At 36.6% G+C, this 20,736-nt stretch overlaps 1 protein-coding gene across 7 annotated transcripts in view; it reads right to left on the bottom strand.

Annotated features, from left to right (window-relative positions):
• LOC117564721 (mucin-5AC) overlaps nucleotides 1-20,736 on the bottom strand; it is a 33,028-nt gene that overhangs the window by 8,441 nt on the left and 3,851 nt on the right. For 2 of the 7 annotated variants that reach the window (XM_052005978.1, XM_052005985.1), the window contains exons 2-4: nucleotides 12,478-12,755; nucleotides 4,374-4,838; nucleotides 3,220-3,399 (exon numbers count right to left, since the gene is read on the bottom strand). In XM_052005978.1, the coding sequence (XP_051861938.1) occupies nucleotides 3,220-3,399; nucleotides 4,374-4,838; nucleotides 12,478-12,627 (795 nt within the window). In that variant the 5' untranslated portion in view covers nucleotides 12,628-12,755. Of the gene's footprint in view, nucleotides 1-3,219; nucleotides 3,400-4,373; nucleotides 4,839-9,871; nucleotides 10,411-12,477; nucleotides 12,756-20,736 lie in introns of those variants that run through there. The other 5 variants (XM_052005987.1, XM_052005990.1, XM_052005993.1 and 2 more) reach the window with 5 other exon arrangements.

The following is a 20,736-nucleotide window of genomic DNA, read 5'->3' as shown; positions in this document are numbered from 1 at the left end:
GCATTAATCAATCAACCAGCCGTTGAATAAATTGTAACAAAATCTCCGTGAATTAACTTTTTGGTACTTTTTAAATAACAAAAGCTTTTAATTTATTATCAATCGAGACGTTGAATCAATCTTTCCTATATAGCAAATTTATATTTTCCGAATGAAGCTTAAAATTGATCATCAATCAATCAATCAATCAGTAAATATATATCCTCAAGTTCTTAACTTTGCTTGTGGATTCAACTTGTTCTTTCAAAAGCTTGTAATTATGAATCAATTATTAAATCAATCAAATGCAAATATATCAAATATATATTTTCAGGTTAAAGTTCCCAATTAATTATACATCAATCAATCAGCCGTCAAATATTGCAAATATTCTCTGGCTGTAGACTAGTACTCTTAATTTATAATTAATCAATCCATCATGGCAATGCTTTTACTAATACTGTGTGTTTACAGGGCATTTGGCAGTCGTGCAGAGTCACTATTCTGCCTGTTGCTGCCACCTATTGTCGCTGCACTTGTCAGCTGACATTTGAAAGTTTGTCCTTCAGCTTTTATTTGCTTTTTATTTACGCTACTCTCGCGTCAATCGCCAGGTGAACTACAAGTAAACCAACCAAGAGTTTGCCGTCAGTCGCCAGTCAACAGTTTGCTTTCATCTTCCATCTTCCATCTTCTTGTACAATATTCCCACTATTCCCCATCTGTCATTTGCCGTCGTTTATGTCGCGACTTCCGCTTGCCGTACTTACTGCTTACTGCTTGCCACATGCCACATGCCACTGCCAGTAGCAGCTCTCTGTGATGTTGCATTTTCTTCCCTTGCTCGCGCAATCCTAAATTATTAATTCAACTTTGTTGCCGTGGCTACGCTTTGGCTTTATGCTCTGCTCACTGTTCTTAGTTCTTTGGCTGCCTTCAATGCCATGCACCAGCAGAGTTGAGTAGTTCACAGTATTTCAATTTCTTTCAATTTCCGCACTGCCATTTTGAATACACTACTCAACAAATAGGGAAATTATGAATGTGCAAACAGTCAGTGACGAATAAATATGTTGTAACCAAGAAATAACAATTTTATTTTGTTTAAGTTTGTGATAGAGTTAATTATCTGATGTAATTTATTTATTCAGATGACATATCAGAGGACTATCGATAGTATATTTTGAGTATGAAATATCGATAGTAGATCCGGTCTATGGAGCAGGACGTTTAGGGGCTTTACATTGGATATGATTGTTGTTACTCAAGCAGTATGAAATATCGCTCGTATATGGATAGTGCGAAATATAAATAGTATATCGATAATGTGAAATCTAGCTAGTATTTCGATAGTGTTAAATATCGCTAGTATATCGATAGTATCATCATCACATCACCAAGTAGGACGTTTAGGGGCTTTACATTGGATATGATTGTTGTTACTGAAGCATTGCGAAATATCGTTCGTATATCAATAGTGCGAAATATAGATAGTATGTCGATAGTATCATCATCACATCACCAAGGTTGCCAGATGCATAGTCAAATCAATTGATCAACTAAAATAAAGTAAAAGCATATCATAAAATAATCTCTTGAAATTTTGCAACTTTTCTCCCATTTGTTAGCGTATTTGCAATTCTTCAACGCGAACTGCAAAGTTTCTCATTATTTTTGTAGTGCGACTGACAGCTCTTCAACTTGGGGTTTTGCTTTGCTGTTCTTGACGCTGCTTGTTGCGGTTTTCCACGATTTCGCGATTTTGCGAATATTAACTGTCTCTCGCTCGCAACGTGATTATACGCGCACTTAAAGCAAGGCCTTCGAGGTGTATTTACCCCTGAGCTAATACGTCAAATAAACTGAAGTTGACTCGCTCAGGTTACCAACCAAAGGAACCAAAATAAAACAACAACAACAACACAAACTTAACTGCAAACACTTAAGGTAAGCGGTTACACTTCAAGAGCAAAGCTGTGAAATCTATGTTGATTTTACACAGCATTTCTTTTGTGCTCTCTCAAGTTGAGCTAAGCAAACGCTTTAGTTTCCTAAGTCAACTAGTTTGGTTAGCTGATTAAGAAGACAGAGCAGGTATTTGGATTGAATTAAAGGAGTTCCTTTCGAATGAAATGGACATATGATTTTATTTGTATGTTTACATTTTATTACACAAGAGGTACACACGTAGTTAGTTAACTTGCGTAGCACAATGAAAATTCAAATTGTGATTAGTTTGTTGCCAAATTTGTATTAAAATCTCCGACAGCTGTCGAACTTTGTTTTCTACCGCAAACCACACACACAAAATACCACAACGAACACAACAAATCCTTTACTATTTGCTTACAATGGAATTACATTTTGTGTAGTGAATATAGCATATAACAAATTTCTGGGAAGTTTTTCTTCGTCTCAGCAAGATTGAAATGTTACAAAGTTCTCTTGTTACTTTATTGCTTTGTAATTAATAATTCGATTTATTGGATCGCTTAACTTTGAAAATAAGTTACTATGGTCATACAATGTGGTAGCTTAATTTCAGATATTTTCTTTGAAATTAATTTAAAAGTGTTATAAGTCGGTTACTGTTTAGGCTTCAATTCGCAATCTTCCCAAGTTCTTCGTGAAAAACTTGCTCAAAATTGTGAGATTGATAAAACTGGTTGGTCCGATTTTAAAATTGATAATCAGTTTGTTCAAATTTCAAAACTATAACTTTTTCAACTTTCTTCGTCTTTCATTCTTATTTCTTCTGCTTTCATTTACAAAATATCAAAATCGCTTTAACGTATTTAGTTATCTAAAATATAAATATTTAGTTATCTAAAATAACTGCTGCAACTTCTGTTTCAAATTTAGTTTATTCTTCATTCGGTTGGTGAAATTAGGGTAATTGGAAATTTTACTATTGCCGATATTTATCGATATTTAGTTATCTAAAATAACTGCTGCAACTTCGGTTTCGAATTTAGTTTATACCTCATTCGGTTGGTGAAATTGGGGAAAATTATCGATATTTAGCTTATCGATATTTAGTGATCTAAAATAACTGCTGCAACTTCTGTTTCGAATTTAGTTTATTCTTCATTCGGTTGGTGAAATTAGGGAAATTGGAATTTTACAATTGCCGGAAAAGAAGCGTTTATCGATAAACGATTGGCACTCTGCATAAAAATAGGGTAAAAATACTCTGGGACCATAAAGAGTGGGTATTTAGGTATATAGAGTAGTGCTTACCTCACTCACCTGTTGTTGCTGCTGCTGTTGCTGCTGCTGCTGCTGCTGGAGGCGCTCTTGCTCCTCTTTCTTTTGCTCGGGATCCATGAAATAGAGCTCCTCGGTGGAGCTGCGTAGCTCGAGGGCGCCCTCTTCGCGAAAACCGAGACCAATGGTTTCCTGTAGGGTGCCAGTGCCGACCTTCATAGCATTAGTTAGTTTTTTTTTTTTTTTTTTTTTTTTTTTTTTTTTTTGGGAGTTGGTTACCATTAAACCAACACACACACACACACATGCATACACACACACACAAACGTATACGCACACACACACACACACGCACAAATACAGAGAATTTTATAGCAAAAATTTGCGGAGCGGGGAAAGAAGGAGCAAAAAATGTAAAGTGAAGTTTGCAAGACGAGGAACGGTTAGTTGGATAGAGCGGGGATATAGGCAAAAGGGTGATGGAGAGATGGGGATGGTGAAGCATGCAAGGCGGAGGGAAAGAGCCGAAAAAAACAAAGTGAGTCGAAGAAGCAGTCGAAAAACAAAACGAAAAAATATGAAAAGAAAAACAAGAGAGCGCAAATCAAGAAATCAACAGCCAATTTTGTGGTGCATTGCGGTGGGGCGTGTGTGTGTGTGTGTGTGAGTAAGTGTGTGTTAGTGTGCGAGTGTGTACGTAGTGTAGGTGTATTGGTGTGCACACATCGAGAGTGTAGCCGAGCATAAGAGCGAGAGGGAGACAGAAAGAGAGAGAGAGAGGGGAGAAGAAGAGAGTTGGTGTGTTCCACACGGAAAGAGAGAAAATAAAATACGAAAAATGTAAAGGAAGAAGAAGAACAAAGTACAAATAATTAGCACAAAAATGGAATTCGTTTCTTAAAATGTTATTTTGTTGTTTGTTCATGTAATTGTTGCTGTGTTTTATAGCTGTTGTTTTTAGTTGTTGTTATTGTTGTTGCTCGGGCATGGTTGTTGCTCTAGAAGCCAAGCCAACTAAACAACAAACACTACCCACGAATCAACCAACCGACCAACCAACTAACGAATACAAAAAAATAGGAATACAAGAAGCCGTCTATACAGTTACAACGTATTTCCCACGCATTTGTTTCCCCTTCCCATCCATTTGCACTTCTCCTTCTTCTTCGTCTTCTTCTTCTTCTTACCTGCTCGAAGACATTCTCCGGACTGCTTTCCCGGCTGTCCTCCTCGTGATGCGATGAACTCGACGCCCGGCTCAACTCGATGCGCGGCGTCGACGGTGTCGTTAGCGTTGTGGTGCCACGATAATTGCCACCGCCACCGCTGCTGCCACCGCCTGCACCGCTTGGATGGGGCATCGGCAGCGGTTGGCCGCCTTCATTGCTGCTCACGAGCGTCGTTGTCACCGTCGTCGTGGCCGTTTTCAATGGCGGCGGCCGTTGCTTGGCAACGATTGTTGTCGCATTCGCTGAACAGGTGGCCGATGACACCGTCGATGATGAGGACGATGAGCTGTTGCTGTTCCCATTCCCTGTCCCTGTCCCTTTCCCTGTCCCGCTGCCATTTCCGGTGCCGGTGCCGGTTCCGGTTCCCGTTAAACTGGGACCGCTTGTCGTTGTTGTCTGTTTGCGCAGCGTTTGCTCCATCATCTGCCATAAATGCAAAATAATGTATAATCATTATCAATATCAAGTAATACAATCACAAATGAAAAGTCAAGTGGTTGAGAGGATTATTCAGTAAAAACAAGTAAGAAAGTTACAGTCGAGTGTACTCGAATGTGAGATACCCGCTACCCATTTTAAATAAAAGCAATATATTTTGCGGTATTATTATCAAAATATACCAAATATACTGCAAAAAATACTAAAAATATACCAAATGGTATATGTGGTATATCGGTGTAGTACCGCATTCAAAATATACCATAGACGGCGCAATATACCAGATTGTCAGCCATAGAAACTAAGACCCCTAGTAGGTGTGCGTTTTTGCCCATATAAAAGTATTTCTTTAATAACTTCCAAAATTTTTATCTAATCGCAACCAAATTCTCAGGAATCATAACTATTATAGTTATTATTGTAGATACCACAATCCGCAACTCTAGCTTTTAAATTACGCTTGTTATTCGATTTTTATGATTTACGGGGCGGAAATGGGCGTGGCAAAAATTTGAAACAAACATGATCTGCGTGCAAACATAAAAAATGCTGTCGAAAAAAATTATAGCTCTATCTCTTACAGTCTCTGAGATCCAGTGTTTCATACGGATAGACGGACAGACACACAGACACACAGACAGACAGACGGACATGGCTAGATCGTCTCGGCTGTTGACGCTGATCAAGAATATATATACTTTATAGGGTCGCAGATGCCTCGTTCTACCTGTTACATACATTTCCTGCCGGCACAAAGTTGTAATACCCTTCTACCCTATGGGTAGCGGGTATAAAAATGGCGTTCTTGAAAATACATTTTCATAATTGAAATGCCTTAACATGTCTTCTTCTTCAGCTGGAGCTAAGAATTTCACTTTACTCACATAGTTTCAGGCTGAAGTTTTCTTAGAATTAGTCGTAGGTTTCCTTTTACCATTCTTCTAGTTAATTACATTGAAATACATTCGTAATTTAGTTATTTTTATGCATAATTTTGAATTCCTATTTATACCTTATTTGAATATATATTTCAGTGCAGATTTTTGACCATTTTAATATAAATTATTAGTTTTACATCATTTAAAGAGCTTTGATTTGAATTCTTATTCATACTTCACCCGATATTAAATTTAGGAGTTTCGTCAGTTTTTAACTATTACTTTTACATAATTTAAAGAGTGTTGATATACATAACTCCATTAAAATTTTTATTTTCTTCACTTATCATATTTTTTTCCCGCTATCCATTAGGAAGAAGGGAATTATAACTTACTAGACCAATCTACCAAATATAACCTTTGGTATATTTATAGTATTTTTGCGGTATATTAAGGTGGTATATTATAAAATGAATACCGCACTGTTTTGCTTTCATTAAAAATGGGTAGCGTGTATCTCACAGTCGAGCACACTTGCCTTTAAAGACTAAATTTGTGTATTAGAGAATAATTGAATATACTTATATACTAAATGATATTAAAACAAAGTATTAATAGCAACAATTTAAACCTTGAAATTTAATTTAAACTGCGAAATATACATAGATGTTATATGTAGACTTTTGTCAAAATTGAGCAGCAAAATTGTTTAAAATACACCGCATTACTTTCACTCTTAAGAGCTAATGCTGGACAATTTGTTGACAAGGTTTTAGCTGGCCATTGCTTGCTTTAGCATTTTATATACATATATGCTTCACAAAGCCATAAAGTACACACATAAAGCAAAGGCAAAAGTGTGTATATTTTATTAGCAGAAATTGCTGACTCAGCTTAGCATCCGTCTGCCCGTCTGTCCGCGTACAAAAGCATCTATAACTCAAAGACTATGCCATGTAGCGTATGCAAATTTTGACTTATTAATTTCGAATTTCGAAATTCTTTTTATGCAATTTAAACGTAAATTTAAGCATACTTAGCCGCTACAAATTTTGCAATTTTTCAATGATGAATATGTCGCTTAACAAGTGTCTCCGCTGTCGAGCATGCTCATACAAAAAAGTGCGTCGCTTGACAACAGCAGCACAACAGCAGCAGCTGCCACTCGCAAATTGGAGCAGCCCTCGTGGCATTACCCCACTCCCTTGGGGGGAACCTACAACGTCAGCTCCCACGTCATTTGTGTTACCCCAGAGAGCGGACAACGTTTAACTTTGTATCCTTTATGGTTTTCCATAGCATGTGATTTTAATTAAAATCCAGTTGCCTCCTTTTTTTTTTTCTTATCGTTTCCCACCTGATTTCCGCCTCTCGCACCCACACACAACTGGTGCAAGTTGGTTGCCTGGTAACGCGGAGGGGAAAGGAAAGGGGAAGGGAAAGGGACGTTCCCCAAAATGTGTGCAATTGGATAATTGAAAACTACATTAATGCTGCAGGGTTTACTGAACCAAAATCGACAAATTCTTCGTAACGAACGAACGCACACTGACGTAAAACAACATGTGTCCTGGCTCCCGGGCTCCAAGGATAACGAAATTGTCATCGTACAAGACCATGACCAGGTTAGCAAAGTTAGGATACAGCTCTCCACTTTATTTTAACGAACCACAGGGATATCAACTTGTACAACTTTTTCGCACACACACACACACACACACATTGTCTTTTCTTCTACATCTTCTATAACGACACAGTTTTCGCATCGAGACAACATTATTAATTTTTGCAAGTATAAAAGAAAACTTTACGCACCCTGAACTTTCTTTTCTCTTCTGCACTATAATAATCAAATATTGTGTTGTTAGTCAAGAGTTCGCGTTTGGCTTATACATATTTAATATTGCATTGTGATTTCATTTATTTAACATCGTTTTATCTTGATGCTTTATAATTTACACATTTTGTATTATCGCGAGCTCAGACGCGCTTCATTTATTATTTAAATGCTCATGAGCTCTTAATTCCATTTCAGCTCTTTTTTTGTTATTTATTTATTCGATTTGCCAACAGTAAATTTCATTTTAAAGATTTTATTATTAAAGTAATATGCTTTTGTAATTGAAATATCAAAGAAATTGCATATAATTTTGTAGGGTAATTTTGTAGCAAATTTATTTATATATTTGATTTGCCAGCAGTCAATTTTAGCTTTTATTACGAAAGTTAAATGCTTTTGCAATATGATTTTCTTTCTTGCAAATGAATTGTAAATATTTTTGTAGTACATTTTATAATTGATTTATGTGATTTGCCAGCAGTAAATTATTATTATTATTATTATATTATTATTAAAGTCAAAGCCAAATATTTTAGTTAGTTGATGCCTAAAGTTTGTAGTAGATTTCTAGTTATCTTTGAAAGTTTCTTTGTTGTTCAAAAAATACATTTTTCATTAACAATTTTGTCATATTCATCAACTATGATTATTTTGCATGTTGTCATAAAATATTTATTATTTTATTGCACACTTTTTTCGTGCTTTGTGCTCTGTGTTCTGAGTGCTGCCATTAAAGCACATTTGCTGACTTTGCTTCGAATTTATTTTATATTTCTCTGTGGGAAAATGTTTCATAATGCTCTCAATGCAATTACTTTTGTGTTCTTTGTGCAAATGTATGTATGTGTGTGTGTATGTGTGTGTGCTATATAGTTTACGTACTTCTTTAGCGCGAAATTTTCATCATTTGTTGCCTTCACATCCTTTGCTCGCACTCTTCTCTTTTTTGTTTTGCCTTTTAAGAGGCAATTTTATTTGATTGTGCGTTTTATTGCATTCGAGTTTAGTTGGCTTTTGTTGTTGTTGCTTCATCATCATCTTTAGCTGTACTATATTATTTGCAATTACGCTTAAAGTGACCATGGAGGACGCGTGCACGTTGCAAGTAAACATTTAATTTAATTTGTGTGTGTGCTTAAAAGCTTAGCTAACACTCAGTTAAAGCTCAAGTGCTGCCACTTGACATGACCCCATCATCAACATCATCATGATCATGATGAACATTGGTTCTCTGTGTTAGTTAAATGCAATGTCAATGCAATTATCCAGTTGGAAAGTTAAGACTGCTGCTGCTGTTGCTGTTGCATGCCACAAACTATGCGACGCATAGTTTAGCGGAGCAACAACCGAGCACGTTGCGATTTCACATTCTGTCATGCAGCTCAAGGAAAAGACCTTACGCACACACACACACACACACACACAGACTTCTATAGATAGAGAGAGAGACGCTGATTGACACATGGCGCTTCGTCTGTTGGCGTCGCTGCTAAATGCAAAAATTGCAAACACGAAAAGCATGCGTTTATTGTCCTTGAGATTGCCAAGCCACACAAACACACATACGCACACACACACGCACACTTAAGCACCCACATATGTATGACACTCACGCGCAAATGAAATTAATTTAAATCCGCCGCTCAAAAGTATGCAATGCTTTTTTCACGTGCTAGCTCTAGCACGTCTCCTCGCGCTCTCTCGCTCTCACACACGCTTTGATATGCTAAGGAATACACCGCACCGCATCCAACAGCGCATACATACAAATATGTAATTAATTTGAAATAAACAAGTAACCGGCATAGATTCCAAAAAACGAATTGTTGTGGTTCGCTGGTGTACAGAAAACGAGCCAAAGCCAAAGCAGCAGTAGCAGAAGAAGAAGAAGAAAAAAACGAAAAAAATAGAAAGCAAAATGGGGACACACAGCCAAAAAGGCAAATGGCAGCTAAATTCAGTTTGGTCTTGCATACTTTTAGGTGCTGCGCTTTAAGTTCGGTAGTTAGTCTGAAGTCTTATGAAATTAATCATAATTATGCATATGATTTGAATAAGAACCGCACACACACACACACACACAGAGCATACATGTATGTACACACATATAGTATAGAATGTACATACGTATTTACATATATTTATAATTATGTATGTGTGTGTGTGTATGCGTAGCATGCTGAGAGCTGCCTTTAGGCCTCTGGTTGACAGCGTGCTGCTGTTTCTGTTTATTGTTAATGTTGTGTTGCCCCCCACACACACACACACGCACACACATACACACGCATTTTACTACTCACCGTGTGCCAAAAGTTCGCTTCCTTTCTGCTCTCTCTCACTCTCTCTTTTGTGCTCGCTCTCGCCTCGTTGAATGTTTGTGTGTTTGCTTCTTTCTTTTCTTTTTTTTTTTTTGATTTTGTTATATCTTTTTATATTCTCCCACACTTGTCCTTATTAATAATTTATTCTTCTCTCTCGCTCTCGGGTTGTTTTTATTTTTGTAACTTTTCACCAACAATTTCCAAAAAAAAAAAATATTAATAACAACAACAACAACCGAAAAAAAAAGGAATTACAACTACAACGACAACGGCGACGACAACGACGCTGCGACGGAAGCGCAAAGTCAAACTACAATATCTGCTTGTGTTTCTGCTTTCTGCTGCTGCTTCTTCTTCTCTTCGACTTCTTGGTTTCGTTTCGTAGCGCGCGCGCTCAACGCCAAGCAGTTAGTTACTCTCTCGCTCTCTCTCTCTCTAAACTTGGTGCTCTTCGGTATTTTTGTGTCGTTTGCTTTCGTTGCCGTTCAATACCGTTAGACTGCACGCACGCAGCGCCAGCGTCGTACTGGAGTCGACTGAACTCAACTGGCAGCCTAAAAGTTTGCTGTGCTGCTGCTGCTGATTGTGATTACGGCTTGCTGCAGTAGTATGTGTGTGTGTGTGTGTATGCGTGTGTCTTTGGGCAGACATATATTGAAGCCAAAGCTTTCGAAGCTATAGAAAGCTTTTCAGCTGCAAAACACCAAACACCAGCAGACATCGCATGCTCTCAGCTGTCAGAGCTTTTTACTCAAAAATACAAAAACACCAACACACACAGCACTGCACACACAACTAGAGACTGCATTGAGTCAGAAGAAATTTCATGTTGTTGTTGCCGAGTTCATACATAAATAATTGTTAGCTTTTAATACCGAACGGGGTGGAAGCACTCTACTCATAATGAATTAATAATTGTTTATTAGTTATGCAATAAAAAGTAATGCATTAGCTGCAAGTGTTTGACTTGCACTTAAACTTTTACAAATTGTTTAGCACGAGTTTATCTAAACAATTTTGCTCTAAAGAATTTAAAAATTATAAATGGTATTAGAAATGTCAACAAATTGAAGGAATTTCAGTTATTTTGGGAAGTTGCTTAGTCATATTAATTGAGATTTAGCTACTTCTTAAAAAAAATGAAATTCGTTCAATTCGTTGACATTTCTAATACCATTTTCCATCCATTTTCGCGAAAGGACTCTTTATTAATGCATACTTATTAAGAAATACATATTTTAAAACAAAGTTTTGGGTTCCAATCAACTTTATTATCTTTTTTATTTTGTTATTTGAATATTTTTATTTTAATTTTATTTTAATATTTCACTTTATTTATATTTTTTATGTTTTTTTTTTCTATTATTATTATTTGTTTTCTGACAACACTTATTAATGCAACAATGAATTAATTCATATTAATTTCAGAGCTTTACATAAATTATAGAAATTTAAATCTTTTCTATGGATAATTTTAATAAATTTTCTTTTCGCTACATTTCTTATATTTTTTCAAAGTTATGCATTGTTTGAAACAATAATTAAATTATTTTATTATCGAAATTTATCTGATTCTACTGTTTCTTACAAATTCTAGATCTTGACATTTTTCATTTGGCTTAGAGCATTTCATTTGATGTACACAAATGTTCATAGGCTAGCCTCGAGGCTGGTTTCTATGCTGCTGTCGCGCATTGTGCCAAGCTCGTCTTGCCCACCTCCCTTGTGCTCGTCATCCCCTCGCTTTGACATACTCTCGCCCTCACTCTCGCTTGCTCTCTCTCTCTCTCTTCACGCTCCCCTCTGAACAATCCCAATCCCCAGCTGCTGATGCTTTTGCATGTTTCATTTTATTTTTTTTTTTACTGTATTTATTTAGTTCCCCTGTCCCAACTCTTAGGCAAGCACAAACACACCCTCACACACCCCCCAAACGCACTGTCTGACACACATGCACTCATACACACACACATACACACATACACGCTTTCCAATTGCTGCTCCCATTGTGAAATGACATTATTTAGAGCACACTTTCCATCCACTTCACATTTGATTTGATGTGTGTCAAAATATTTTCACAATCCTGAATGCCGAACTGTGACTGCGACGCTGACCCCGTCCCCCGCTACGCCCCCACCCACTGACCACTGCAGTAAAGAGAGGGACGCAAGAGAGAGAGAGAGAGAGAGAGAGAAAGAGAGAGCGGGAAACAGTTATCGCTGATGCTGTCGATGCTGTTGTTGCTGCTGTTTCTTCTTCTCCTTCTCCTTCTGCTCTTCTTCTTATCTCGATTGTTGTTGCTGGGCATCGTTTAAGCTTCGTTTTGTTTATTAGCCCAAAAGCGTTTTGTTCGCCTGCCTTTTAAGTGGCCATTTGCATGTTGCTGGCATTCGCCATCGACCACAACACACGCTCTCTGTCCCTCACTCTCTTTCTCGCTCGCGTGTGCTCTCTTTCACTCCCACACACTTAAAGCTTTTGCCGGTGTTTTGCTTATGTTTGACTTAATTAATTTTTAGGCTCAGATCGTAAATAATATATAAGCACTATGCATACACAGAGAGACAGATAGTCGCACTTGCCTTTGCTCCTCTCTGTTGATGTTGCTCTTGTTGTGTTGTTGTTGGTGTTGCTGTTGTTGCTGTGGCTGCTGCTGTGGTATTGTCCTCAAATGACTTTTCGAACGATGCAATTGGCGCTGGGCCAAGTCGCTTCTGTCGCCTAGCATCCATCCTGTTTCAGGCTGCACAACTAGAACTCGCACACAGACATACACATAGACATATGCACACTCACACACTCACACACACGCACACATGAGCACTTTGTGGTCGTCGTCCTGCAGGCGTCAGGCCTTCAGCTGAAAGATACACAGAGAGAAATCACTTTTAGAACTTTTAATTATAAAATAAATTTAATGTAAGATTTTAAGTTTTGTATTTATCTATGAAAATAACTAAGTAAATCAAATAAAATCGAATTTAAAAACAATCATAGATATAGAAATAATGAAAAAATCAAATTACAATTTGAATTCAAATTCACTTTAAGAAATATGGTAACTTTAAATTTGAATCGCAAATTTTCGAAGAATTTTTAACAATTACTATAATCAAATTTCATTGCAGAAAGAAGTTAGAGAACTCTATTGAGAAAAGAAAACTGCAATTAAAAAATCGTTTTCATTTATTAATGCTGATAGAGTTAAGTGCTGGAAAAGCGATGGACAGGCGGCCTGACGGACGCTTAAATTTACCTCCTTAATCTATGAAAATTTGTTCATATGATATATGAAATTAAATTAAGAAAATATTTAAAAAAATAATTGCAATTTTTATGGAAAACAATTTGAAATAATTCGCTACTATTAATTGTCTATCAAACAGTATAAAACGGTCAAGTGCCTTGACTTTTTGCTCAGTGTGTGAATGAAGAGAATGCGCAGGGTTAAGGAAGGGGAAGTGAAACACATTAGATGGCTATTGGCAAGCAGTCTTTTTTTTTTGCCTGCTCATAATTGCCGCCGGCAACAATAACTACAACAACAACAACAACAACAACAACAAGTACAACAATCATGCATATAGTCTGCCATCAATCAACAAGGGAATAAGATTGAAATAAAAATAAAAATGAAACTAAAAAAGCACCAAAAATATATAGTAATAATAATAATAACAAAAACAAGGCGAAATAATTTACTCTGTTTGCAATGACAACAAATTATTGGCGTAATAACCGTAGACAGGCGAATGGCCAGACATTTATTTCGTGCTTACAGTTCGTTGAACTGCCTTATAAAAAATGATATAATACTCATAATAGTTATAATAATAACAACAACAGCAACAGCAACAACTAGAGCTCATTCTGAAGTGCTTGCGAGTGCTTTGTCTGGTATTCAATCAATATTTGCACATTCGCTTTGATGGCAAACACTTTCAAATCAATTTAATTTCCTTTTGCCAGCAAAACGCGAATTGCACTCAACTAATTGTTCACGCATTTAAAATTAAAACTTTCTCCCATGTTGTTAAAATGTAAAATGCGTTGTAACAAGAACCTTGAGCAGCAACTGTAATTACAAAAGTCGCTAGCAATTTCATTTGATGGAGAACGGACACTAAATTGTGTGCAATTTTCAATTAATTATTTTCGAAAACTTTGCTAAAATAGTTTTGACACTTCAAATATGAATAACCTTCAACTTTCATTAACTTTACATTAATGCTGATAGAGTTATGTGCTGGAAAAGCGATGGACAGACGGCCTGACGGACGCCTAAATTTATCTCCTTAATCTATGAAAATTTGTTCAAATTTCGTGTGAATAACATTTAACTTTCATTAACTTCACATTAATGCGGATAGAGTTAAGTGTCGAAAAACCGATGGACAGACGGCCTGACGGACGTAGAGATTTGTTCAAATTTCGTGTGCATTGAATAACAATTTTGTTGTCGGAGCTTTAACTTTAAAGAGTGCAACAAAGTATCGATCAATTCGATTGCCTTGAATATTTGTTTGATTCAACTGTGGCATTCGCAACGGCATAACGCCCCTCGTAACTGGGTTTTATGTCTATCATAACAACGTAGTATCTTTTGTTATTCAACCTACTTACAGCATACTGAGCGACTGACTGAATGAGCGACTGAGTGACTGACTGATTGGCAGTGCTGTGCAAATGACAGTGCCAAAAACTTAGTTTATCGTTAAGGATGACGCATTCCTGAGAAGTCGAATGCTGTGCACAAAAATGTCAGTCAATGCCTGTGTGTTGAATGAACTAAGTAAACATCTCTGTTTAGTGGAAGAACGTTTATTCAACTTTATGCTGTGACAGGCAAATGACTTTATCAACTTGAATTGAATACCATTTACCAGCATAAGAAAGCAAAAGTGAGCACAACTAGCAAGATATCCATTGATGAAGCGTGGCATATCTTATGTGCCTTTCAATGAATTGTGATGAAACAATCAGAATATTTAGCTGATATATTAATATAGTTATATTCCAGAGATCGATTATAAAATGTCACGAAATTTTATTATATTGTGATTTTATGAATTTGACACAACTCTTTACTTTGCTTACTTTTGTGACTTTCAATGGATTGTTGTAAATTTTGAGAATATTTAGCTAATATGGTTGGCAATGTTAGTAAATTTGAAAATTATGCGATTTACTTTAGTGGTTTTTAATGGACTGTCATGAAACTTTGAGAATATTTAACAAACATATTTATAATGTAATTTGCCAAAAATCAACATTTTAATATATGCAAGTCACTTGGATTATGATGCAATTTTTTTATAATTGTGATCCAAGTATAATTTCGATGTAATATTGCAAGTTACTGTCTTAGACCAGCATACCCTTTAGCAGTCATTGTGTGATTACAGGGTATTAGAACTATGCCCGAACTAAGAAGTGCAGCTGGAAATTGGATTCGAATTCGGTTGACATATTCGTAAACGAAATGTATGCTTCGCAAGGCAAGCAACGGTTAATAAACACACACACATAGACACACACACACACAAACACATACTGTGAGGCACTGAGCACATCTGATTATTGCAGTTGACTGCAATAACGCTGCGAAAATAAAACTTTTTTACGATTTTTTTTTCTTTTTTTTTTTACTTTTTCATGCTTTTTGCCATTTGTTTTGATTGTTGTTGCAGCAAGAACTTCAATATGAGTAAAAGCTTTTGCCTGAGGGGATTTATTTATATTTTTTTTTTAAACTTGTACTTACATTTACTCTCACGCACACACACACACACTGCCTTACGGACTGTGCCTGTCTGTGGTAGTTGAGTTGTATCAAATTGATTGCCTACTTTTTGGGGCAGCAACGGATAATTGTGAATTGTGAATGGAAACATATTGAATATGGTGAACAGAGTGTGTATGTGTGTGTGTATGTGTGACTTGTGCATTCATGAGTATTGCATGGAGAATATGCACCGAAAATAATAATAACTTCAATGCACAAATTTTACATAGAGAAATAAATGAAATAAATTATTCATTAATTTAGCTGTAGTATTTTTTTTTGTTTTTTTTTTTTAACAATTAAAAAAAATATTTTATTATACGAGTGAGCATGAAATTTGTCATACAAAATATAGATGTAAAGATTTGAAAGGAAAATTTTATTACAATAAAAAAATCTCCAGACATTATATTTCATTTTATTATGGTTGACTGATTTAAATTTTTAATTTAAATTTTCAAAAGGGCATTTTTGATTACAATTCTTACACCTGCTATCCATAAGGTAGAAGGGTATTATAACTTTATAGCTTTCTGTACGCTATTTGGTACATACTATAATATTTAAGATTGCTCAAATTTTGGTTGCGATCAGATAAAAATTGTAGAAGTTATTGAGAAAATACTTTTGTATGTTAAAAAAATATAGTATATTTTTGACTTTATGGTATAATTTATATGTAGTATTATATCAATATAGCATATGGTATATTTAAGCTTCTTTTGTGGTATATTAATTTGGTATTCTTTTAAATAAATACCGCACTGTTTTGCTTTTATTCACAATGGGTATCGCGTATATCACAGTCGCTCACACTCGACTGTTGATTTCTTTCTGAATTTAATTACCTATAGTGTTTGTATTTCATTACAATATTATTGACATGTTTATTATTTGATAGAACAACGTTATTGACATGATGTTTAAAGTGCGCATTTCGTTAATTTAGTTTTTATCCAAATCTTTACAATCTACCTAAAATTGTTTCCATTTTATTTTTGTGGATTTATGTATATTTAGTTAAACTTTTGGACTGAGCTCTTCTTCCATCACCTTTTAGCTGCGTGTTTCTCCGCTGATTGACATTTGGTTAGCTCGCTTTGATTTCCCATATTAAATCGACGAGCTAACTAAATAATCGCAGAGCGCGCTCTAACCTTGATTTATATACATACACACATACAGCTACTTATATGACAATGGCAAACAAATAACTTCGTCGTATATGAGTGTGTGTGTGTGAATGTATGTAAGTGTATTTATAGAGGTGTTTGGCATTGGTTTGGCAATTTCGTTGAGGCGCCTTTGCCGTTTGGCTCACTTCCATCACACACACACACACACACACACACTCATTCCTTCGGTCAGTCAGTCATTCTCTCATTCATTCACTCATTCATTCACCCATTCACTCACTCACTTACTCACTCGCTTAGCCACAACATACACATAGCTTTCACCTAGCACGCCAATGTTGATGTAGTTTACTGATAAACTTGTCAGCTACGCTTGCTCCTCGCTGCCTCATAAACTCAAACACTCACACACTCACAGACACTCCCACACACACATACAGATTAAGTCTATACCTGGTTGAGTGAGTGTTTTTGTTTGTGTTTTGCGCGCGCTGCTAAATTTATAGCGAGTTAAGGCAGTTTACAGAACGTGCAGTGAAAACTAAAATTGGCAATGAATACACTCATGAATACACTCATGAATAAACTAATGAATACAGACTGTGTTAATGCTACCATAATAGTAAAACGCATAACAATGAACCAGCTGCAACTGCAATTGTGGCTATGCATACGATGAATGCATGAGTGAATAACAATAGCATTAACAGCAAGTTGTTCGATTTAAAGCACATGAATAATGTGAATACACTCATGAATAACATATGTATGCACATAAGTGAATAAGAACTGCATTAACAGCAAGTTGTTCGATTTAAAGCACATGAATAATGTGAATACACTCATGAATAACATATATATGCACTCGAAATTGATAGTGTGAATTGAGTGCATGCGAGTGCTTGCCTTTAGCATAATCAAGTTAATGTGCCGACATCGCAAATACACTTATACACTTGTCGACTAATTGTTTGGCGCACACTTAAGTGCGTGTGCCCGTGAATACATTCATGAGTGTACTCACATGCGCAAATCCTCGCACTTTTAAGCAGCTTTCAAGATAAGCCCCAACCTCCTATCTTTCTCTTTCCACTCCTCCTCTCCTCCGCTTCCCTTTCCTTCCCGATGCGCCACACAAATCTAGATGAATACTCAGAGAATATCCCTGTAAGTAGGCAAAAACTTTTAACCGCAACGCGTTGTGCCACTTGCCGCATGCTGCGTGCGGCGACGCCGCATCGTCGACTCCAGCTCAACTAACGATAAGTTTCTTTAAGCGGTGACAGTTCGCTCTAAACCTCTTAGCAGCGTTTAAATAATGCGGATACACTCAGCCTCCTGCCTCCCCCGCCTCAATCTCGCTGCCGCATTGAAAATCGATAACAAGTTTTGACAAGGGGCCGGCTGGCTGTTCAATCATCGCAGCAAGAAAGAAAAACTGTTGGCAGCTCAAGAAACAGGCAACTTGCCTAACAGAACCCAACAGCCTCCCAGACCCTACCCAACAGTCTACTCAATGTTATGCTACTCAACACTATGCTCTTTAACCCCTAACTGTACAACACCATATTACATTACTTTTCTGCTCAATAAAACGACAATTTTAAAACCTACTGTTTTGGTTATATGCCGACCTCCTAGGTACTACATTATCATGCAGTAAGTTTAGTAGTTTAGTTTACTTACTTACTCAATACTATTCTACTCAGCTCTTCTAATCTATTACACTCTACTCCTTAACCGTAACTATTCAACATTATATTATACTACTATTCTACACAATAATACAATATTTTCATACTTTACACTTTAAGTTACATGCCAACCTCCTAGGCACTACACTATCATACAGTTAGTCTACAGTTTTTTGGGGACCCAATACTATTCTATAGCGTGCTACTCTACGTATTACAATGCACTATGTTGAATTTGACCCGTTTTCGTGGCCAAAACTCATTTTTCGCAAGTATTCAAAATTCCGTTTTTTTAATGTTACCATGTTAAGAAATGATCAAATCGCGATATTGTATACCTAAAATGTTAACTTAACAGTTTAATGTTAAAATAACAGCTGTTAAAGTTAGCTGTTGTAAGCGGACACCACGTGCAGTGTTAAATGTTAAATTTGCGGTGCAACTTCAAATTGGCATATCTTCCACAAAAAATCATTAAATAATAAAATTCAAAAGGAATATTACTTCTTCAAGTTATTACTATGTGTTGATACTAATATGTTGCGTGTTTTGTTCGTATTTTTCTAACAATTTGTATATTTAGCAAGTGTTCTCCCCTTGTCACTTTTCGAAAGAAAGTTGAACTTTCCAAAAGGTTATAACTAAAATGTTCAAATTTGTTCAGTGAGTGTCCATATACATGTTGTAGATCTGTCAATTCTGAATTCATAATATGTAAGCTCATTATGCGTTTTTTGCGGTTTTTTGCGTAATTTGAATTATTAGGGAGCAACATTTTGATCAGAATTGCAGAACTGCTAGAAGTGTGGCGTAAGCAAGAAGCTTTTGCGAGAAACAAAATGCCAAATACACTTTCATAACTTGTTGATCTTGCTATCCTATTAAGATTACTTGCGTTAAACCCTGAAAAAAGCGTCACTTTTCGCAAAATGATAAACAAGCCCTTGGTCAAGCCTTTGCGATTTTTTTTTCTTGAATAACTTCCATATTTTTTATCCGATCTGGACCAAATTTGCAGGACGCATTTGAAATTGGACATTCATCCTGAGTTCCAAAATTGGGGTCGCTAACTTAAAAATTGCTTTAGATATTCGCTTTTTTTCGATTTCTGTGGGCGTTGACACGCCCACTTTTTTAAAATACCTTTCTATAGTAATAACCTTCATTATACAAGAAACCTGCATTCAAAAATCTTGTTAATTTCAAAAATTTTAATTTTGGCCACAAAAACGGGTCAAATTCAACATAGTGCAATGGTACTGTGTTCTCCCTCAACCTACACACGCTGCCTCACCCCCAAACCCGACAACCTCCCAGACCTTACAGTAAAACTTTTCTTTAATGCTATGCTATTCAACACTATTCCACTTAACCCTCGACTAATCAGCACTATGCTTGCCAACTTTAACCCACTATCTAGTCAACAATACATAATTTTCATACCCTACACTTTTAGGTACATGCTTACCTCCTATGCACTCCATTACCATATTACCCAACACTACCTTACACTATGGTATATTTTGAATGTAATACTATGTATATCAATACACTAAATCTATCCGTTGGTATATTTTTAGTATTTTTGTGGAATATCGATTTGGTATAATGTAAAATGTATACACCAACAACATCCGTTGGTATATTTTTAGTATTTTTGCGGTATATTGATTTGGTATATTTTAAAATTAATACCTCACTGTCTTGCTCACTCAAACTAAAAACGCTTCGCAACCAAGCAACCTCCCCATACCCCAACAACCTTCCCTACACTACCAACTGTATTCGACGACTGCCTCCCACATTAACGAACATAACTTTGTAGTGCGCCAAAAAACTATCCCAAAAATAAAAAAAAGGACCTTTAGCAACATTGGCCCCAATGACATTGGCAAAACGCGCAGCGTGGCAAACAGATTGCGGGGAGGACGGGGAGGAGAAAAAGGGGGCACAGTACGCAGCGCGGTTTATGGTGCGACGTCGCCGTTGTGCCCAATTGCTTTGAGTTTCATTTTGTTCCCTCTACTATTTTTGTGGGCCAATGTGAAAGGCGACTCAGTAAACGCGCTAAGCACGCTGCTCACTCGCTCGCTCATCGCAAGTCGCAAGTCGCGTGGCAGCAGGCGGCAGTCAGCAGTCAGCAACAATTTCATTGACCTCATAAATTGCGCTGGGCCAGGACTTTCCCCTCCCCCCACGTTGCTCCATGAGCAACTACCCGTCGCC

The sequence above is a fragment of the Drosophila albomicans genome, chromosome X, assembly GCF_009650485.2.
Source record: "Drosophila albomicans strain 15112-1751.03 chromosome X, ASM965048v2, whole genome shotgun sequence".
In the NCBI taxonomy this organism is placed as follows: Eukaryota; Metazoa; Arthropoda; class Insecta; order Diptera; family Drosophilidae; genus Drosophila; species Drosophila albomicans.
This window is presented reverse-complemented; position numbering and strand designations above follow the sequence as displayed.